General features: G+C 39.6%; 1 protein-coding gene across 1 annotated transcript; it reads left to right on the top strand.

Moving 5' to 3' along the window:
• Positions 1 to 2,303: 2,303 nt before the first annotated feature.
• GSBLH_T00001768001 (uncharacterized protein) lies at positions 2,304 to 4,349 on the top strand (the record flags this gene model as incomplete). Its single annotated transcript, XM_013040227.1, has 1 exon — positions 2,304 to 4,349. The coding sequence occupies one exon, from the start codon at positions 2,304 to 2,306 to the stop codon at positions 4,347 to 4,349; it is 2,046 nt and encodes a 681-aa protein (XP_012895681.1).
• Positions 4,350 to 17,189: the final 12,840 nt, after the last annotated feature.

Raw genomic sequence — 17,189 nt, 5'->3', positions numbered from 1 at the left:
CGGACATGCGTGGATATCAAATGCAGCGAATTGATAATGAGAACGTGCTGTTGTACTCATTCGAGGACAATGTGGTCTACAATGCTAAAATTGACAAACAATTCAACAAGATCATTGTTCAGTCTGTGAATCACAAGTTGTCTGACATGGAGAAACGAGCTATCTTTGATAATCCATTTGGATATGAACCAGTATCGCCCTATCGCATCCGCTACCAGAGAGCACAGGTTGGCGATGCAAAAATCGTGAATATCCCTGGTGATCTTGGAGTCAGCATCAACGAAATGAAGAATGCTGCTGAAACCATATCGAATGCAGCTCAGCGAATGGGAGATAGTATCAACACATTTACTCAACATAATGCAACGATTATCAATGATTTTGCAGGTTTGCGAGAAGATGTGACAGAATATGGTGATCCAGATCGAACATATCTATTATGGAATGACGACAATAGTACAGTATATGTTAAAGGTGTGACACACTCTGCGAAACGAGGTAGTCAGGGATACAAGGATTTGGTATCTGGAGGTCGTGTTGAACGTGGACGATGGATGGTCAAACCCGAACAACAACCTGCGAATGTAATTCAGGAGATTCTTCAAGAGATGAATGTGACGTCCATTATCAACAAATTGAATGAAGTGATAAGTGTGATGAACAGCTTCGATATCCAGGTGAATCTTGGAAACATTTATGGAGCAATCAACAAAGTAGCAGAACAAATCAATTTCCTGGAAGATGAGAAGAATGGCTATCCTATGATGTTGAACTTGTTGGCAAACGATAATTCTAAATTGACAAATACGAACCAAGGAATCAAATTGTTAAGTGCTAAATATGCTGAAGTGGCAACAAGTAATGCGACAGAATACGACAGCTTGATCCAGAATATTGGTAACTTGGTAAATCAGCAGAAGTCTGTGATTGAGGAAAGTAATAGATATTTGCAACAAGTCGAAGCTCCTCTAAAAGGAATTGAAGATAATCCTGATCCTCCTGCAATTGCTGATATCCAAGCATTGATTCCAACACAAAGTGAAATGCGAATCGATGACTTGACAGAGTTTATGGCCAAGCAGTACAATCATTTCTTGCAACATTGGCTAGAGCGAAACAGCTTCATCCAGAAATGTGTATCTGCTGAGTTGCTATAATAGTATAAGGCAATTAACAAACGGTTGGTTGAATCAATCGATTCGCACCTTTGTTTAGAGGTATTTCTAATAGAATAGTGCTTATGAATATAATACTAAAAACTCTTGGTAAAGTTGTTGAAGAAAAGGGAAAGGCAACTAGGAAACAACTATTAGATGACACGGACGCTTTGGGTAGCCAACTTGCTGACAATCAGACTCAGACGGCTAACCTGATAACAAATGTTGATAATGCAGTTATTGATGGGCATGCTCAAACTGGTCGGCTGATTACTACAATGAGTAATCAACTTGCTGATACTCAGCTGTCCCGGATTAAGTTACATTAACAATTGTATGAGCAGAATGTGAGAGGAATCCAAAATTTCATGGATGCCATTTGGCAATTATATGAATATTTCCGGAATCAGCCACAAATTCAACCTGTGATTTTACTGCACGGTCGTCAACCTGAAAGTGTAAATACTCAAAGAATCACACCTCAAGCAATCGATCAGGTGAATCGTGCTGATGCCTTGATTATAGGATCTGAAAATAGAAAGTATGACCATAACGAAGGTTGGGAACGCGATGATACTCGCGAAGATTTCATTGCTTTCTCAAGTTTGCTTGCTCGCAATTTCGACATTCCTAATTTCGCTCAATTTGCAAATGACCTTGGATTCTCACGTCTCTTCAGGGCTTATCGTGATCGAAATGAAGACCCCGAACTGATGAGTTTCTTCATACAAATAGCTAATAGTAAGGAGCTAACTTCAGATTATTTGGACTACATGAAAAACGAGATCAAACGGTTTGCTGTCAATGTAGATCAACAATTCGAGCAATATCTGCAAAATACGTACAACACGATCAAGGATATGTTCATTACACAAGGTTTCAATGGCTTAATGAAGATAGCTGTGATTTTCTTTTCACTTTGTAGGCATAAATGGCAATTCCATTCACTGTTGATATATGTGCTTTCTATGGCGAACCCGATTTCCGAGAACAGGATAGTGGAACGATCGTAGATCGACGCAAGACATTGAATCTACACAAGGAACTAGAGACACCGATGAACACTTTATAGAAAAAGAAACGAACACGGTAGCTTACAACATGTACAAGCTGGAGGCCTACAAGTCCAATCTGCAGGGTATCGAAATGGCCGAGGTCTACTTCGGAAACACCAAGGCTGCTGAGATTTGCGCCTCGCAGGACAACTATTCGAGCGCGTACGTGGGCAGCAAGGCGTTCATTTCCTGCCCCACTGGATACACTGGCTTCATCTATCGTAACTGCGTGTCGACGCCGACGGGCAACCAGCTGGAGGAGGAAGAGGACAACCAGTGCACGCTGCTGCCTCCCATCGCTGTGGTCTACGGCATTGACAACCAAGTGACCATCATCTACCAGAAGGAGCAGTCCTTCGAGCCCACGGTCAGCGGATCGGTCGAGTCCTACAGCGTGGCTCCCGAGCTGCCTGCCGATCTGACGCTCGATCCCACCACTGGAGTGATTTCCGGAGCTTTGCAGAGCACGCAGACTGGAAACAAGTACACCATCACAGCGACCAACTCGGCTGGATCGCTGCAGACCGAGATTTCTCTCACCTCGATCGTTGTGAACTGCGAGGCCACGGCTGAGTATCTGGCCACGAACCACGGCGAGTACTCGGTGGCTGTGTGTCCTGAGTACTACACGGGTTACGCGATGGCTCGCTGCATGGGAGGCGAGTTCGAGGAGCCCAGTCTGGAGCACTGCACGCCGCGTCTGAGCGGTTTCTTCACCTACGGAGTGAACTCGATCGTGCTGAAGACGAACCAGGAACTGACCCCGATCTCGCTGCTGACGGACGGAGCGTTCCCTTCGATCTCATGCAACAAGGATCTGCCGGAGGGTCTGGTGCTGGGTGAGGACGGAACCATCTCGGGTACGCCCACTGTGCCTTCGCCTGCTGCCGATTATGAGATTACCGGAACCAACAGCGCGGAATCCAAGTCGGTGACGATCAGCATCACGGTGGAAGATAATGGCTGCGAGGCTCTGGACGAGTTCCCTGCTGTGATGAACGGAGCGACCTCGGAGGCTGCTGTGTGTCCTGAAGGTTATTCGGGCATGGCGACGCGTGAGTGTGTCAATGGCGTGTTCCAGCCCATCAACTATGAGGGATGCACGCTGCTGGCTCCTTCCAGCTTCTCCTATTCGCCCGCTTCGATGAGCCGCGAGTCGCTGGAAGCGATCCGCATCGAGCCCTCTGTGTCGAACAAGGTGGACGTGTTCTCGTGCCCCTCGCTCCCCAGTGGTCTGCAGCTGCTGGACAACGGAGTGATCGCCGGATCGATCAAGGAGGCGGACACCTACACCTTCACTGTGACTGCGAGCAACGACGCGGGCTCCGCCCAGGCGACCGTGACCATCACGGTCACGCCGATTGGCTGCTCGGGAGTGGAGGGAATCTCGCTGGCTGACGGAGAGCGCTACGAAGAGCCCTGCCCCGAGAACTACCACGGTGTGGCGTATCGTACTTGCAGCAATGGCGAACTGTCGATTCTGAAGATGGACGAGTGCGTGCTGGACTTGCCGACCAATCTGGATTACAAGGAGAAGGAGATTGTGGTTACCACCAATGTGAACTACGAGGGATTGAGCGCTATGTACAACGGAACGGTGGAGTCGTTCATGATCTCCCCGGATCTGCCTGAGGGAATGGGCATTGCCTCGGATTCGGGTGCTATCTATGGAACCTCGGCGACGGCTTTGAATCGCACGGAGTTCGTGGTGACTGCGAGCAACTCTGCTGGCAGCGCCAACGTGACGATCTTCCTCACTGTGGAGGTGCCTCACTGCCCGGCGATGGCCGATTTCCCGCGAACCGCCGCGAGCGAGAGCTATTCGTACGATTGCACGCAGATCTCTGGCTACAAGGGAGTGAGCGAGCGAACGTGCGTGTTGAACGAGGACAAGGCTACGGCTTCGTGGGCAATTCCGACTTCGTATTGTATCGAGGATAAGTTGGATCTGTACTTCTTGATCGGAATTGTTCTGATCATCATCGGTGTGGTTCTGCTGGTTCTCGGCATTCTCTTCATGGTCAAGAGAGACAGAAAGTATTTGCCTAAGAAGCCTGCTTCCAAGACTACTATTTTCTTGCTTTTTCTCCAGTTCCACTTACTTCTATTAGATTGTAACTATGTGATTAATGAATAGATTGTTGGTATTAAATGATGATAGTATTTTTTCTTTCTATGAATTCACAAGTTGAGACTTCTTGAACGATTCTTGATAAACCGTTCTCATCCCTACAACTATTTTTACAGAACTCAGGAATTCAGATATACCAAATCCATTCGAAATATCATTTGATAAATATATAGGTGTTGCTCAAGTTATCATTTTGATGTGTAAATATCGATCAAATACTAAATCAAATCAATACTACGAATACTTGATCCTTGTTAAAAAGGAAATAATGGATTATCACAAATAGAATCACTTCTATAGATGCACTATTAAGATATCTTAAATTAATATGAATGGCAGATGTACGGAAAGACTTGAACATGTATTGTGGGGCTTGATAATCGTGTATCACGCCGATTACATTGTTTTTTGTATCATTACCTGTCTTATCTATAGTATATTTCCCTTATGATAAACGATATTGTTCTATTTCTGTATCATTTTCAATTTGAAATGTTAGAGTCACTTGATTAAAGCACACATTTCGTTACCAAAAAACGATTGATTCACGAGGATAATAAGTATTCCGAAATGACACTCTATGATTATCCGAATTCATAGTAACAATGTCTTCTTCAGATTTAGAAATAGTGAGAAGAAACACTTGATTTGGAGAATAATCATTGGCAATCCAAGTATCAACATTTGATAAAACTCTATAAGTCGAAACAACTGATTTTTGATGTGAATGGATAATGTTTCTTACAGTTTCATAATGCCTATTCAATCTATTCACACAAAGTTGGATAATCTTGCAATACTATAACCAGGATCATGTATTGTTGTTACAATTAATAACGTATAACCATCATCAGTAGTCATTATAATAGTGATTCTTATTTCTTCTAAATATCGATAATCATTTGCTGTTAATCAGCAGTCATATTGAACATACAATTGATCAATACTAGCATATTCAGATATGCATAGTGGTGTTTCATTTTGGTGCATATTGTGTGATATGAATTGTATCAAAGCCCATATTGAATTCACATTCTAAATGTGACAACTAATAATGTTGCTAGTTCGTGTTATAAGCTGAGAGAAGGAATGAGCAGTATTAACAAACAAGAGTCTTCACAATAGTTATTCTCAATAGTATTGATTGTGAATAGTTGATGTTTTGTCATCATCATTATCATCATCGTTATTGTTCTGTATGGGAAGATAGAATAATGTGTATTTGTGATTGATTGTATATTTTGGCTTATTAGTATACTCCATGAAATAGAATACTGTGAAAATAAGATAGGTAAATGTGGAATAATCAGAAATGGCCAATATGAATGAAAACAACAACAATACTAGAATGTAATAGAATAGTAGAAAATAACATATGTATGAAGTAGCAATGGAAATAGAGTCATTTTCACAAATTGTGACGAACAATGGCTGAAATGTTGATATTTCACAGGGATCTGTTTTAGCACATCCTGAAACGAATTACATAGATCATGCATAGTTTTGCTTCAAAACAAACAAAATCCAGACAAACACGATTCTGTCATTTCATTGGTTTAACACAATGTTTGATTCTGTTAAATCCATTTTCATAAAATAACTAATTCTGAGTAACAGAAACAATACTGTTGACATTTAGTACTGGAATAACCAATCGATGAATGAATGATTGGAGTTTGTAGTAAATTCCGTTATTGTTAGTTGGAATGCACAATGATTGGTATATAGTGGTTGGAACTGAATGATTCATAGATATTATCACAGATTGTATGCTATATGTGAATAGAATAGTACTGGAATGATTTGTGTAATTGGTCACAATCTATTGAATGAATATGAGTTGGATGTACAAAGATTGCATAGCATGGAGATGGTTTGTACCATGAATGGATCAAAGAAAGAAGAAAAGAAAAGAATAGAAGAAATAGTATTCATTGCTTAAGATCTTAATCCATTCAATGATATGTATTAGTTATTTATTATGAATGTAATACGTGATTATGATAATGAAGAGTGAATGAGAGAGAATCGAAATGAATGGGAATGTGATTGGTTGTGATATTGGAGTTGGATTCGATTCGATTTCAGCAATTCAACACCGAAATGAAAACAAATGAATGAATGAATGAGTAATCCTACAAACATCGATTTGAATTGAGTCCATACTGTGATTATGTATATTTTGTACCATAAGAATGAATGATGGATTGTTGACAAGGAAATATCGTTAAATCTGTATAAAGTGGACCAATAATGTGAATTGCAATGGGATATTTGAATGATTATACGATCAAATGAATGAATGAATGAATGACATCTTATCTAAGAATTGATTGACAATCTCAATACACTACTCACAACCAATGATCTGTAAATCAGTAACAAGGATCTCATTCATTCAATCTATTCTATTCTATTCTATATTCATTCATATAATCATATTTGATTCACTTTGCTTTGGATGGCTGATTGAATAATTGAATCAACAATCCTAATTCAGTATCATTGTTAAAATGGTAAAGAAGAACATCATAATAATCAGGCAGGATTGATATTTTGATAATTATAGAATCATGAATTGTGATCAAGAATCGGTTTGAAACAAACAAACAATCAATCAATCAATGGAAATGTTCCTAAACAATGACGAATCACTGATCATATTAATAGATTTACACATGAATCGGGACAAGATCAGCGAGAATGGAAGAAACATCTATGAATCAAATCAAATCAATCAAACTATACTCGAAATTGATCTCGATCGAACAAACCAGAATGGATAACCAGGTAGGTTGACATTTTGAAGATTTGGAATATCTAAATACTATCAATATTCAATATTCAGAAATACTTTCCAATGTCACTACACGAGGATATTGGAAATTAGCCCAGTTAGCAGTGAGTGATGTTAGATTTGGAAGATCTACAAAACAAATCATAACCAATCAATTCATTATTACTTCGCATTGTCAATGAAGTTGAATTATCATCTTTTCCATAAAGTGCAAACATACCGAGTTGAAAGGATTGTAATGATGGAAGATCTACATCATTTCATTCGAATTCATTCAATACTTTCAATTATTGTTGAGAAGGATTCAGCGAATACAAAATCACCCAATGTAATGGATTGTAGATTTGGAAGATCTATGCATTCAAATATTCAATATCATATCAATACCTTGAATCACAAAGGAACTACTTAAGAAATTGTATGACCAATTTCCAATTGAGCCAAATTGAATGGATTGTAATAGTGGTAGATTCTTCAATTCAAAGTCGCCACCAAAATCCCTGAAACTATATTCTCCGATTTCAATTGATTCTAATTTAGCACAATTCAATATGTGGAATGATTTCGATTTATCAATATCTTCTTTATTATCATTCTTTTTCTGAGTAAATGAATTTGATCCGATTGATAATGTAGTCAATGATGAGAATCCTTCAATCATAAATGTTGAGACTTGATTGAATTTGTTGTTTCCGATATTCAATGATTGTATTGAATTCAAATTGGATAAATGGAATATTGTTGAATTTCCGAATGCTTCATTACCAATTGATAGTATTGATAATTTGGGTAAATCTAGAATATTAACAATTTCAATATATCAATATAATACTTTCGATTTCAAATGATGATGATGAATAGAAATTATAGGAATCAGTCGAATTTGATCCGATTATCAATGATTGTAATTCGGGTAAATCATTCAATTCAAAGTCGCCACCAAAATCACTAAAACTATATTCTCCGATTTCAATTGATTCTAATTTAGCACAATTCAATATATGGAATGATTTCGATTTATCAATATCATTGCCATAATCATTCTTTTTCTGAGTAAATGAATTCGATCCGATTGATAATGTAGTCAATGATGAGAATCCTTCAATCATAAATGTTGAGACTTGATTGAATTTGTTGTTTCCGATATTCAATGATTGTATTGAATTCAAATTGGATAAATGGAATATTGTTGAATTTCCGAATGCTTCATTACCAATTGATAGTATTGATAATTTGGGTAAATCTAGAATATTAACAATTTCAATATATCAATATAATACTTTCGATTTCAAATGATGATGATGAATAGAAATTATAGGAATCAGTCGAATTTGATCCGATTATCAATGATTGTAATTCGGGTAAACCATTCAATTCAAATTGACCTCCAAAATCACTAAAACTATATCGATCGATTTCAATTGATTCTAATGATTTGCAATTCAATATGTGGAATGATTTCGATTTATCAATATCTTCTCCATTATCATTAGTATGTTGAGTAAATGAATTCGATCCGATTGATAATGTAGTCAATGATTGTAACCCATTTATACTAAATGTTCTTGCTTTTGTAAAACAATTATTCTTTATTATTATTGTTTTCAATAATGGTCGGTATCGTAATCTTATATATCTTACTTCATTGTATTTATTTGATTCAACCACAAATGCAGTTTGAAACAGATGTATATAGGGTGTTATATAAATATTTTGCACTATTGTACCAATTACACCAAATACTATTAATAATCCCAACACACAAATTAGTATTAGGTGTATTCCATAAAGAGTCTTTCTATAGGACTGTCTTCTTTCGTTTTTACCCAGTTTATTATTTCCATTACGATTTATTGACCATGTATAAACCATAGCACTTACGAAATCCAAATCATGTCTTTTCCCTTTTGTATTATCACTTCTCTTGTAGTGTATCCATCGGATTACTATCAGTATTACCAATAATATCAGGAATGAAACTCCAATAGCGACATCAACTATATAACCAATAACCATTAGAAGTACATAAATTATTATGAATGCTTCAATACACCAGAAAGTAGGTGATCTTTTACCCAATGTCCACTTTCTTTCCTTAGTTGCCAAACCATTCTGGAATTTAGATCCTCTGCCATGACGTTTATCGAATTTGTAGTTTCCTTGAAAAATCCTTGTTTTCCCATCTTTTCCATATTCTACTCCATTTCCATTTCTGGGATATTGTAATTCCAGAGAATCTAAAAATCCGCCTTCATATACTTTGTTACCATTCTTATACTCCGTCATGATATCATCGCTGAATTGCTTCAGCAATTCTATTTCTTTCCCTTCTTTCCACAAACTTACACGACTTATCTTTCCTGAGTTAAATGAATAACAAATTCCATTATACTTTCCGAAATCATCTTTTTGACAAATACGAATCAATACACCACTGTCATCATATTCTTTCCAATAGCCTTTACCTATTTCATTTAATGTAATATCTACTTGTTTTGTACCTTTCGAATAAATTCCATCTGATATTAGGTTTCCATTTCTGTCATATTCTCTTCCTCTCCCTTCGCGATAACCATTTTCAAAATTGCCTTTAAACCATTTCTTATTAACCTCATCATATAACTGGAAATAACCATGGTATAAACTTTCACATCCATTCTCCCAGTAACTCAATTGATCCAAATTGCCATTCTTATAAGTATAACAAAACCCATTATACTTTCCGAAATTATCTCTTTGACAAATTCGAATCAATACACCATTGTCATCATATTCTTTCCGATAGCCCTTTCCCATTTCTTTCGATGGTTCACTATTCATTTTCTTGCCTTTCGAATAATATCCATCTGATATCAGGTTTCTATTTCTATCATATTCTTTTCCTCTCCCTTCGCGATAACCATTTTCAAAATAGCCAGAAAAGAACAAATAACCATTATTATAAATGGAACACGGTCCTGTCGCTACTCCATCCACAAATGTTAGTTTCGCCATCAATACATTATCCTTAGAATAGATGCATGATTCTCCTTCCATTTTGGAATTCTTCAGCGTTGTTCTTATTAGACACCCTTCATGTGGTTTGTCCACCTCGATATTAACAGAACCATTCGTTTCATTGGCTGACTTGATAGGAAATTGTTCAGAAACATCATATTCCCACCATGTGTCAGCATTGTGGTTTCCAGAACCTTTCACACGAATCGTGGTTAGTTCAATGCCAGAGGCACAGTCTTCTCCCATTTTTAATCTGTTAATCATTGAACTGATAGTTATGGATATAGATTAATCATTATTCTATAATCATCAATGATTACTGTACATTGTACATTTCCTCTATTTTGTTATTCTTTTGCGTCTTCTCGTGTAATAATCTTTTTTTTCTGCATGTGTTTTCCAAGGATATTCAAGCGGTCACTCATGTTATTGTTCGATAGATGTAATTGTTCTTTGTTCAAACTATAAAAAGGCCATCTATTTACTGTACATATAGTGATAATATAGAATTGACACTGCTTAACCTTTGGTTTTCATTTGTTCTCTGTTTTCAAGGTTTTTAGTATTTCTTTTTGTAATTTCACTATAGTAGTAAGCATCCATATCGTATGTTGATCGAATTAAGCTGTTTCCTATGTGCTCACAATATTCCTCTTCTATTCTTATTGTCCATGTGTAATAGTGTAAAATCTGTCTATTCTAAGTGGAATTATAGTTTCCATACCTGTAGAACATAAAGCAAGCTCCATTTGTTTTTATGTATCTCGAAATGTGTCTAATATATTATTGAATACGCTATGGCAATAGGCTAGAGAAGAACCGTGAATGACCATCATTTCTCCTTTGTCGTACAGGAATGTATTTTTGCAATATAATCCACAGTAATGAAATGAAACAGATAGAGTAGTGCATGGAACATTATAATGATAGTCCATCATCGTTTTCCTTGTTCTTTATGAAAATGGAACAGATTCTAAAAGTGTACATTCAACCTGCGAAATGCTACGTGATAACTCACTGTCCTCCTTATTTTTGCTGTTTTCTGGAAATAGCACTCATATTCTGTGTAATTCCATTACTTCACAACATCCCACACCATAATAAGTCTATTTCCAAAAGAACTTCGCACTCTCTTGGCAACTCAACCTCCAATCTCCTAAAATATTATGACGCTATCACTGCCCTAACCTTCTCCATCCTCATTAACGCAATTCAACATTTGTTTTCCCCACAATCATGTATTTTTACCCTTCTATCATCTATTCCTCTTTCCTTTCAAATCTCCTTTCTATTATGTGTTTGTCACACAATCACATTCTTCTTATTACTCCTATTACATTCTCCATTCTTTTTCCTTTGTATGTCGAATCCACTCCAAATATTAAATCAGAGGAGACGAAAACGCGCGTATTGTAAAAGTTCGGTTCCTTGAACCATAGGGAACAATTACGTCTCCAAGAGGAATCTAAAAACCCAAGGAATAATAATCCAAGTTTTATTCACCGAACGAAAGAACCTCTACCAACTGTTGATGAACTCTCTCCAGTAAATACTATTTGTCGTCTTTTCACACAGATTGATACGGGTATGTGGTCTTCCACCCTTCAGCACACCGAAACCATTAACAGTCCTTAAACTTCACTCTCTTTCCTCTAGAATCTCCAATTACATCGACCCGCATTCCAGTTATTCGGTCTTTCGGAGAAAAAACCATTTACTTCCATTCTTCTACCTTTTCCAATACCACGCTCCTTCTCAACCCCAGCAGCTTTCCAGGAATCGAACAAGGCGATATTCTCTATTTCCAAACCTCCAAAAACCAAAAGCCCACGATCTATTTGGAAGTTGGTTCGCTCACTGCTGTTCAAAACAACGTCGCAATCAGTATCCAAGAAAAGCTGGGCCGCTCATTAAACCTCCTCCCTCAACAGGTAGTGCAGGTAGGTTCCTGTAGCCGAGAATCCGTCGCTCTCAGCTCCATCGAGATCATCATCATCGCTGGCTGTCTCCCGCGTCAGGAGATTTGGCAGAAGATTCTAAGCCTCCAGCGGCAGTTTGTGTACGTGCAACAACACTTAAACCTCGATGAGTGCGAAATCGAGATCACTCGCTTGACCGCGGGAAATCGCACTGTTTTCGGAGGTGTGATAACCGCGGAAACGAATTGCTTTTTCTATCGAAATAACTGCCGAATGTATGTGGTGGTGCACATAACGAGGGAGATTTTGTGTATGGATTCGAGCGGGTTTCTTCGAGGCGAAATCGTAGCGGATTCGTGTCTGCGAAAGATCCAAGAAATGTGGAAACAGGGAAACACGCATCATTTGGTAACAGTGATGCTGATGATGCGTTGGGTTTTTGAATGTTTGTTTCTAACGAAAAGATTTGGACATGTTTCATGGGGAGTCGATTATTGAGCAACAATCCAGAAAGCCGTTTGTGAAAGTACAAAAATCGGGGTTATTTTGCTCAGAATAATAGGTGTTGTGTAAAGATCGAACGGACGATTTGGAAGACGTGAAGATCGAGATCCGCAAGTTTATTAGTTATATTGACTCGGATTTGTTTGTTTTTGTGTGGGAGATTGAGAAATAGCAAAGTCCCCATCGTTTGCAATCAATTCGGAGAGAGTTCTTCGGATAAATGTAACGATTTTGAATCGATGGAACCTAGTTGTTTTGTCTCCTTCGCACTATTCTTCTCCACTCATTGCTTTCAATGTCATTCTTAAGGATATCAAACAAAACAAACGAAATCCATTGTTTGACATGAATGGATCCCACATTATCGTTATCACACCTTCCGTTCCAATTTATATCGATGATCGAGTTTCCTATAACGTATCTTTTCTATCCGAATTCGAACGCAGATGACACAGGACAATCTTCACGAAGCTGCTGTGGGCGTGGATTTGGTTTCGGTTGCTCCCATTTCACCCTTTCAAGCTCCTCTTTTTCGGTTGGTGATTTACCTGTCTGTGATTTTCAGATTTTCAGTAGAGAAGAGTGATTCGATCGTTCCTGGGTTTATGCAGGCGATTTTCTATCGAACCGAAACCAATGGTAATCAAAATGGTGCCGATTTCTGAAATAGATTTTGTTCAATCCGTGGATGTGAATAAATGCAAAGGCAGTATCGATCAGATTCAAAAGCAGCTTCAAGGTTTCTATAAGCAATGCGCTTTGCTTCGTCCCATCCTCGAAGTTGATTCTGTTTGTTTGCATTCCTTTCTCTCTTGTATTCAGTGCTTCCCAAACTCCCTTCCGCTCTGTCCAGTCGAGTTTACTTCGACGATTTGCCGCTTCAAGGCATTCTTTCGGGTGATGAAAACGATCCTTCCGCCTTTTCTCCCGACTTGGCCAACGTTTCTTGTTCTGAATCTTGAGAAGCGTAGGTTTCACACAGTCAACGCTATCAGGATTTGCAGTCCCAAACGAGCGGAACGCCTGGAGCGCAATTCAGTTTGGATAGCAGCTTTGGACTGGATAAGAACGTTCGCGAAAGCGAGGAATCGACTCTGTTCGAATTGGATGCAAAGGAATAAATCGTAGACACGAACCGTTTGGATCGCTGCGAGGTGAATTCGATTCGAATTCGATAAAGAGTAGAAGCTGGAGAGACTCATCCGAGTGATTCGCTGCTTCACATGGTGGTGAGCTCGCCGGACTTGACTTTCTTCACCCAGAGTGTGCGAAACCGACCTTATAACGTGTATATCGAGGACTATTCGAAGCAGAGGTAGATCACAAAGGCGTTCTATCATGCGTAGCATTCAGAATAACGACGATATTCTGTTCTGGATCAACCGAGAATACGACAATCAAGTGGGATTTTGCAGGGAAACGAAACGTGTAGTACACAAAGCTCTTCGTTCGATCGCTGGTTCGCCCTTCGATTTTTCCGCTGGTCGTTTCGGAAGAACTGGCGAAGTCCGATTTGGGAGAAGGAGTGAAAGGGAACAACATCATCAGCAGTCATCAGCCACGCGATCGGCTTCTCATCGACTTCATTCGACTCCGTTTGTCGTACAACTTTCAATTCAAAGGCGTTTCTTTTGTTGGGGTGCGTGTTCATTCAGTCGATTCCGTCGTATTTATCCCTCGACGCCGCCACAATGGTGCTATACCACCGAGAGGAACACAAATTATCAGTGGATGGAAACAATAATGTGGTCATCGATCTGCAAGTAAGCGATTTCCGCGGTTCCTAAGGCTCAGTCGCGCGGTCCACGTGTGGAAGTCGCTTCGCAAGAAATTCTATTCGAACATCCGTCTTCTCCGATCGCGGTTTTTAAGCGAATCGATCTGAGTCAACTGAACATCGACTGGAACAAACTCGATAGCGTACGCCTCCCATTTGCTTCTCCCACGTGCAGTCGCTCGTGATCAGTTCGCTCAGCGTGAAAGCCGTGCAGAGCAGTCGTCATTTCCATCGAGCTCATTTTGTTCTGCTGAATTCGCACTCCAAACACGCTCTTTACGATCTGTTTTATTCCTCTCTTCATCAGGCCTTTCCAGAAATTCCTCTGATCCCCGCGGGAGAGGACGGAGAGCTTCTGCTGATTCCGATTACGATCGATTATGAGACGGTGTTCATCACGATCCGAAGCAAATACACGCAGGGAGAGCGCATCAATTACGACATTTACTGGGCGGTGGCTTCGCTGTCCACGGTGCGAAAGGTCATGGAAGAGTTCCGAAAGCGAGCGACGCGCGCTTATTTCCTCTGCTTGCAGTACCCCGATGAGCTCATCCGGCCATTGAATGACGCTGTCTCACCTCTGTTTTATTCGTATGAGATCGCGTTGAGCGATGTGAATTTGGAGTATTTCTGTGCATTGATCGAAAAGGAGTTTTATCGCGTGTTTGTGTACTCGGAGAGTGTGATTGGTTATGTGGATGGGTCGTTAAAGGAGTTCGTGCAGATCAGCTTGAAGGAGAAGGTGATTCGGTTGATGAATCACAACACGAAGAGCGAGATTTTCGCGATCGTGGAGAGTTATAAAGCGGTCTGTCAGTGTGTGGAATCGTTCTTTGAAGATGAACTTGTAATCTCCACTGTTTGTTGAATCAAACACGCCATGGAGTGAAGGGAACGCTGAGAATGCTCCGTTTGAGCTGCACCACTGCGATGTTGACTGCAGAATCCATCGATTTCACGGAATCCAAGAACTCCATCAATCCCGCCTTCACCAATTCCTCTTCGTTATCGTGGCAATTCGAGAGAAGAGTTCGAAGCAACAGACAAGAATGAAGAACAAACTTGCGATCATTCTTTGCATTTTTCATTAGTCGGAAACAAATCAATTCAAACTTGTGATGCTCTGTCAAACACGAGCAAGCCTCTGCGTTTCGTAGCGTGCAGCCTCCCAACAACTCGATCAACTTTCAAATCATTCAATCAGCAAAAGAAACTACGCTTTTCATCACGGCTAGATTGGATTGATATCGATTTATTAGATCTCTCAACACGGCAGATAGAATGGAAAAAACGCGTTGTTTCAGCAAATCGGAGCGACTCAGCGATGTAAACAATCGAAACACATCGATTCTACATCGTGAAAACGCTTCAAAACAAACATCACCGAAGGCGAATGGATTTGATTCAATACAAAACTCTCGCATTTTGATAGAATTCCCATTTCATCTAATTGTTTGCACATGGTTTCGTCTCGTGTAAGGATTGCGAGCATTCGGAGAGCCATTGAGCGGGTTTCTACATCATTTTCCAAGCTCTGTTGGTGATTCTATCCTAACGACTCGTACATCGAACTGTGTGACGAAGATGTCAAGAATGCTGTCAATCTTCGCCATTGCATTCAGTCGCTGCATTTTTCTCTCCTGTGCATTCTCTTCGTCCTTTTCCTCTTGAATGATCTCCCAACTCTAGATCTACCTTGTAAATACAAAAGAAGGCATGAAAAAGTCAAGTATCGCAATGGTTTGAAGTGATCCACTGGAAGAAGATCGATTAGAATCTGATCGATTCGAAAAGAATAGCAAGCGTGTCGTTCTCCTCTCTGTTGGAGAATCGTCTGTAGGCTTGTGAGAGAGTGCTTTACGAATTCGTCATCATCGCTAGACAATCCTTTCAACACGATTGGGTAAATGCAGACCATGTCGTCTGTGTTGAATCCATCCGCTTGTATGCAAATCGTAACAATATCTAGATATCGAATCAAAAGACTGATCGATGCATCCTTGTCGAGCAGGTCATAACAGTGGCGCACAAAACCTCTATATGTTAATCTCACAATCTGTTTAAACCCCTTTACAAAGATACTCGCACTCAATAATTTGGTGGACAATACAAAGCATTGTTCCACAGAATCAGCAACTTTGTCGAACGCGTCTAATGTGAGCAACTCTTTCAATTTTGCTTCGGCTGCAGAACTATCGAATTGCACAAAATCGATGGATGTACTAATCTTTGATAAATCGTACCCTATGCTCGACATAAAATGACAGATCCCTACTCTGCACCTTATACTCTTCAACGGTCATATCAATGGCCTCAGACCAGGGAATCTCAAAATCTTCCACATTCAACCGAACGGTAGCATTGAATGCAAACTGCGTAAGAGGGATCATTCAATTCGTGAATCAACAGTTGGTGAGAATAATCCAAACAAAAGTCTAGAATCTCTGCTGAGACGATGAACAAGGAAGAGACACACGTAGACTACGAAAACGATGAAGAAGAAGGTGGGAGAACGCTTTTTGCCGTTCATCACTAGTTTCTCAACCCAAAGTCGAGAAAGAGGAAGAAAAGGCAGAGGAAAAGCCAACCACATTATATATTGACGGATTCACCCGATCTTCCCAGATCGAGGACATAAAGGAACTTGTTTCCAGAGTGGTAAAGCCTATCAACACAGAAGAACATTTCTTTTTGAGCGGTTCTCGAAATTTCTGTTATGTTACGTATAAGAACGTAGAAGACGCGATGAAAGTGCTAAAGGATCTGTATGTTCCTTGAATAAGCTAACAATGTAGTGATGGCTGCCAATTTCCTGAAGGGAGTCAGAAAAGGTTGCATGTGCGTGTAACTAC

The sequence above is a fragment of the Blastocystis hominis genome (assembly GCF_000151665.1).
Source record: "Blastocystis hominis, Singapore isolate B (sub-type 7) whole genome shotgun sequence assembly, scaffold_13".
Classification (NCBI taxonomy): Eukaryota; class Bigyra; order Opalinata; family Blastocystidae; genus Blastocystis; species Blastocystis hominis.
Note: the sequence above shows the minus strand (reverse complement) of the source record. Positions and strands in the feature narration are given on the sequence as shown.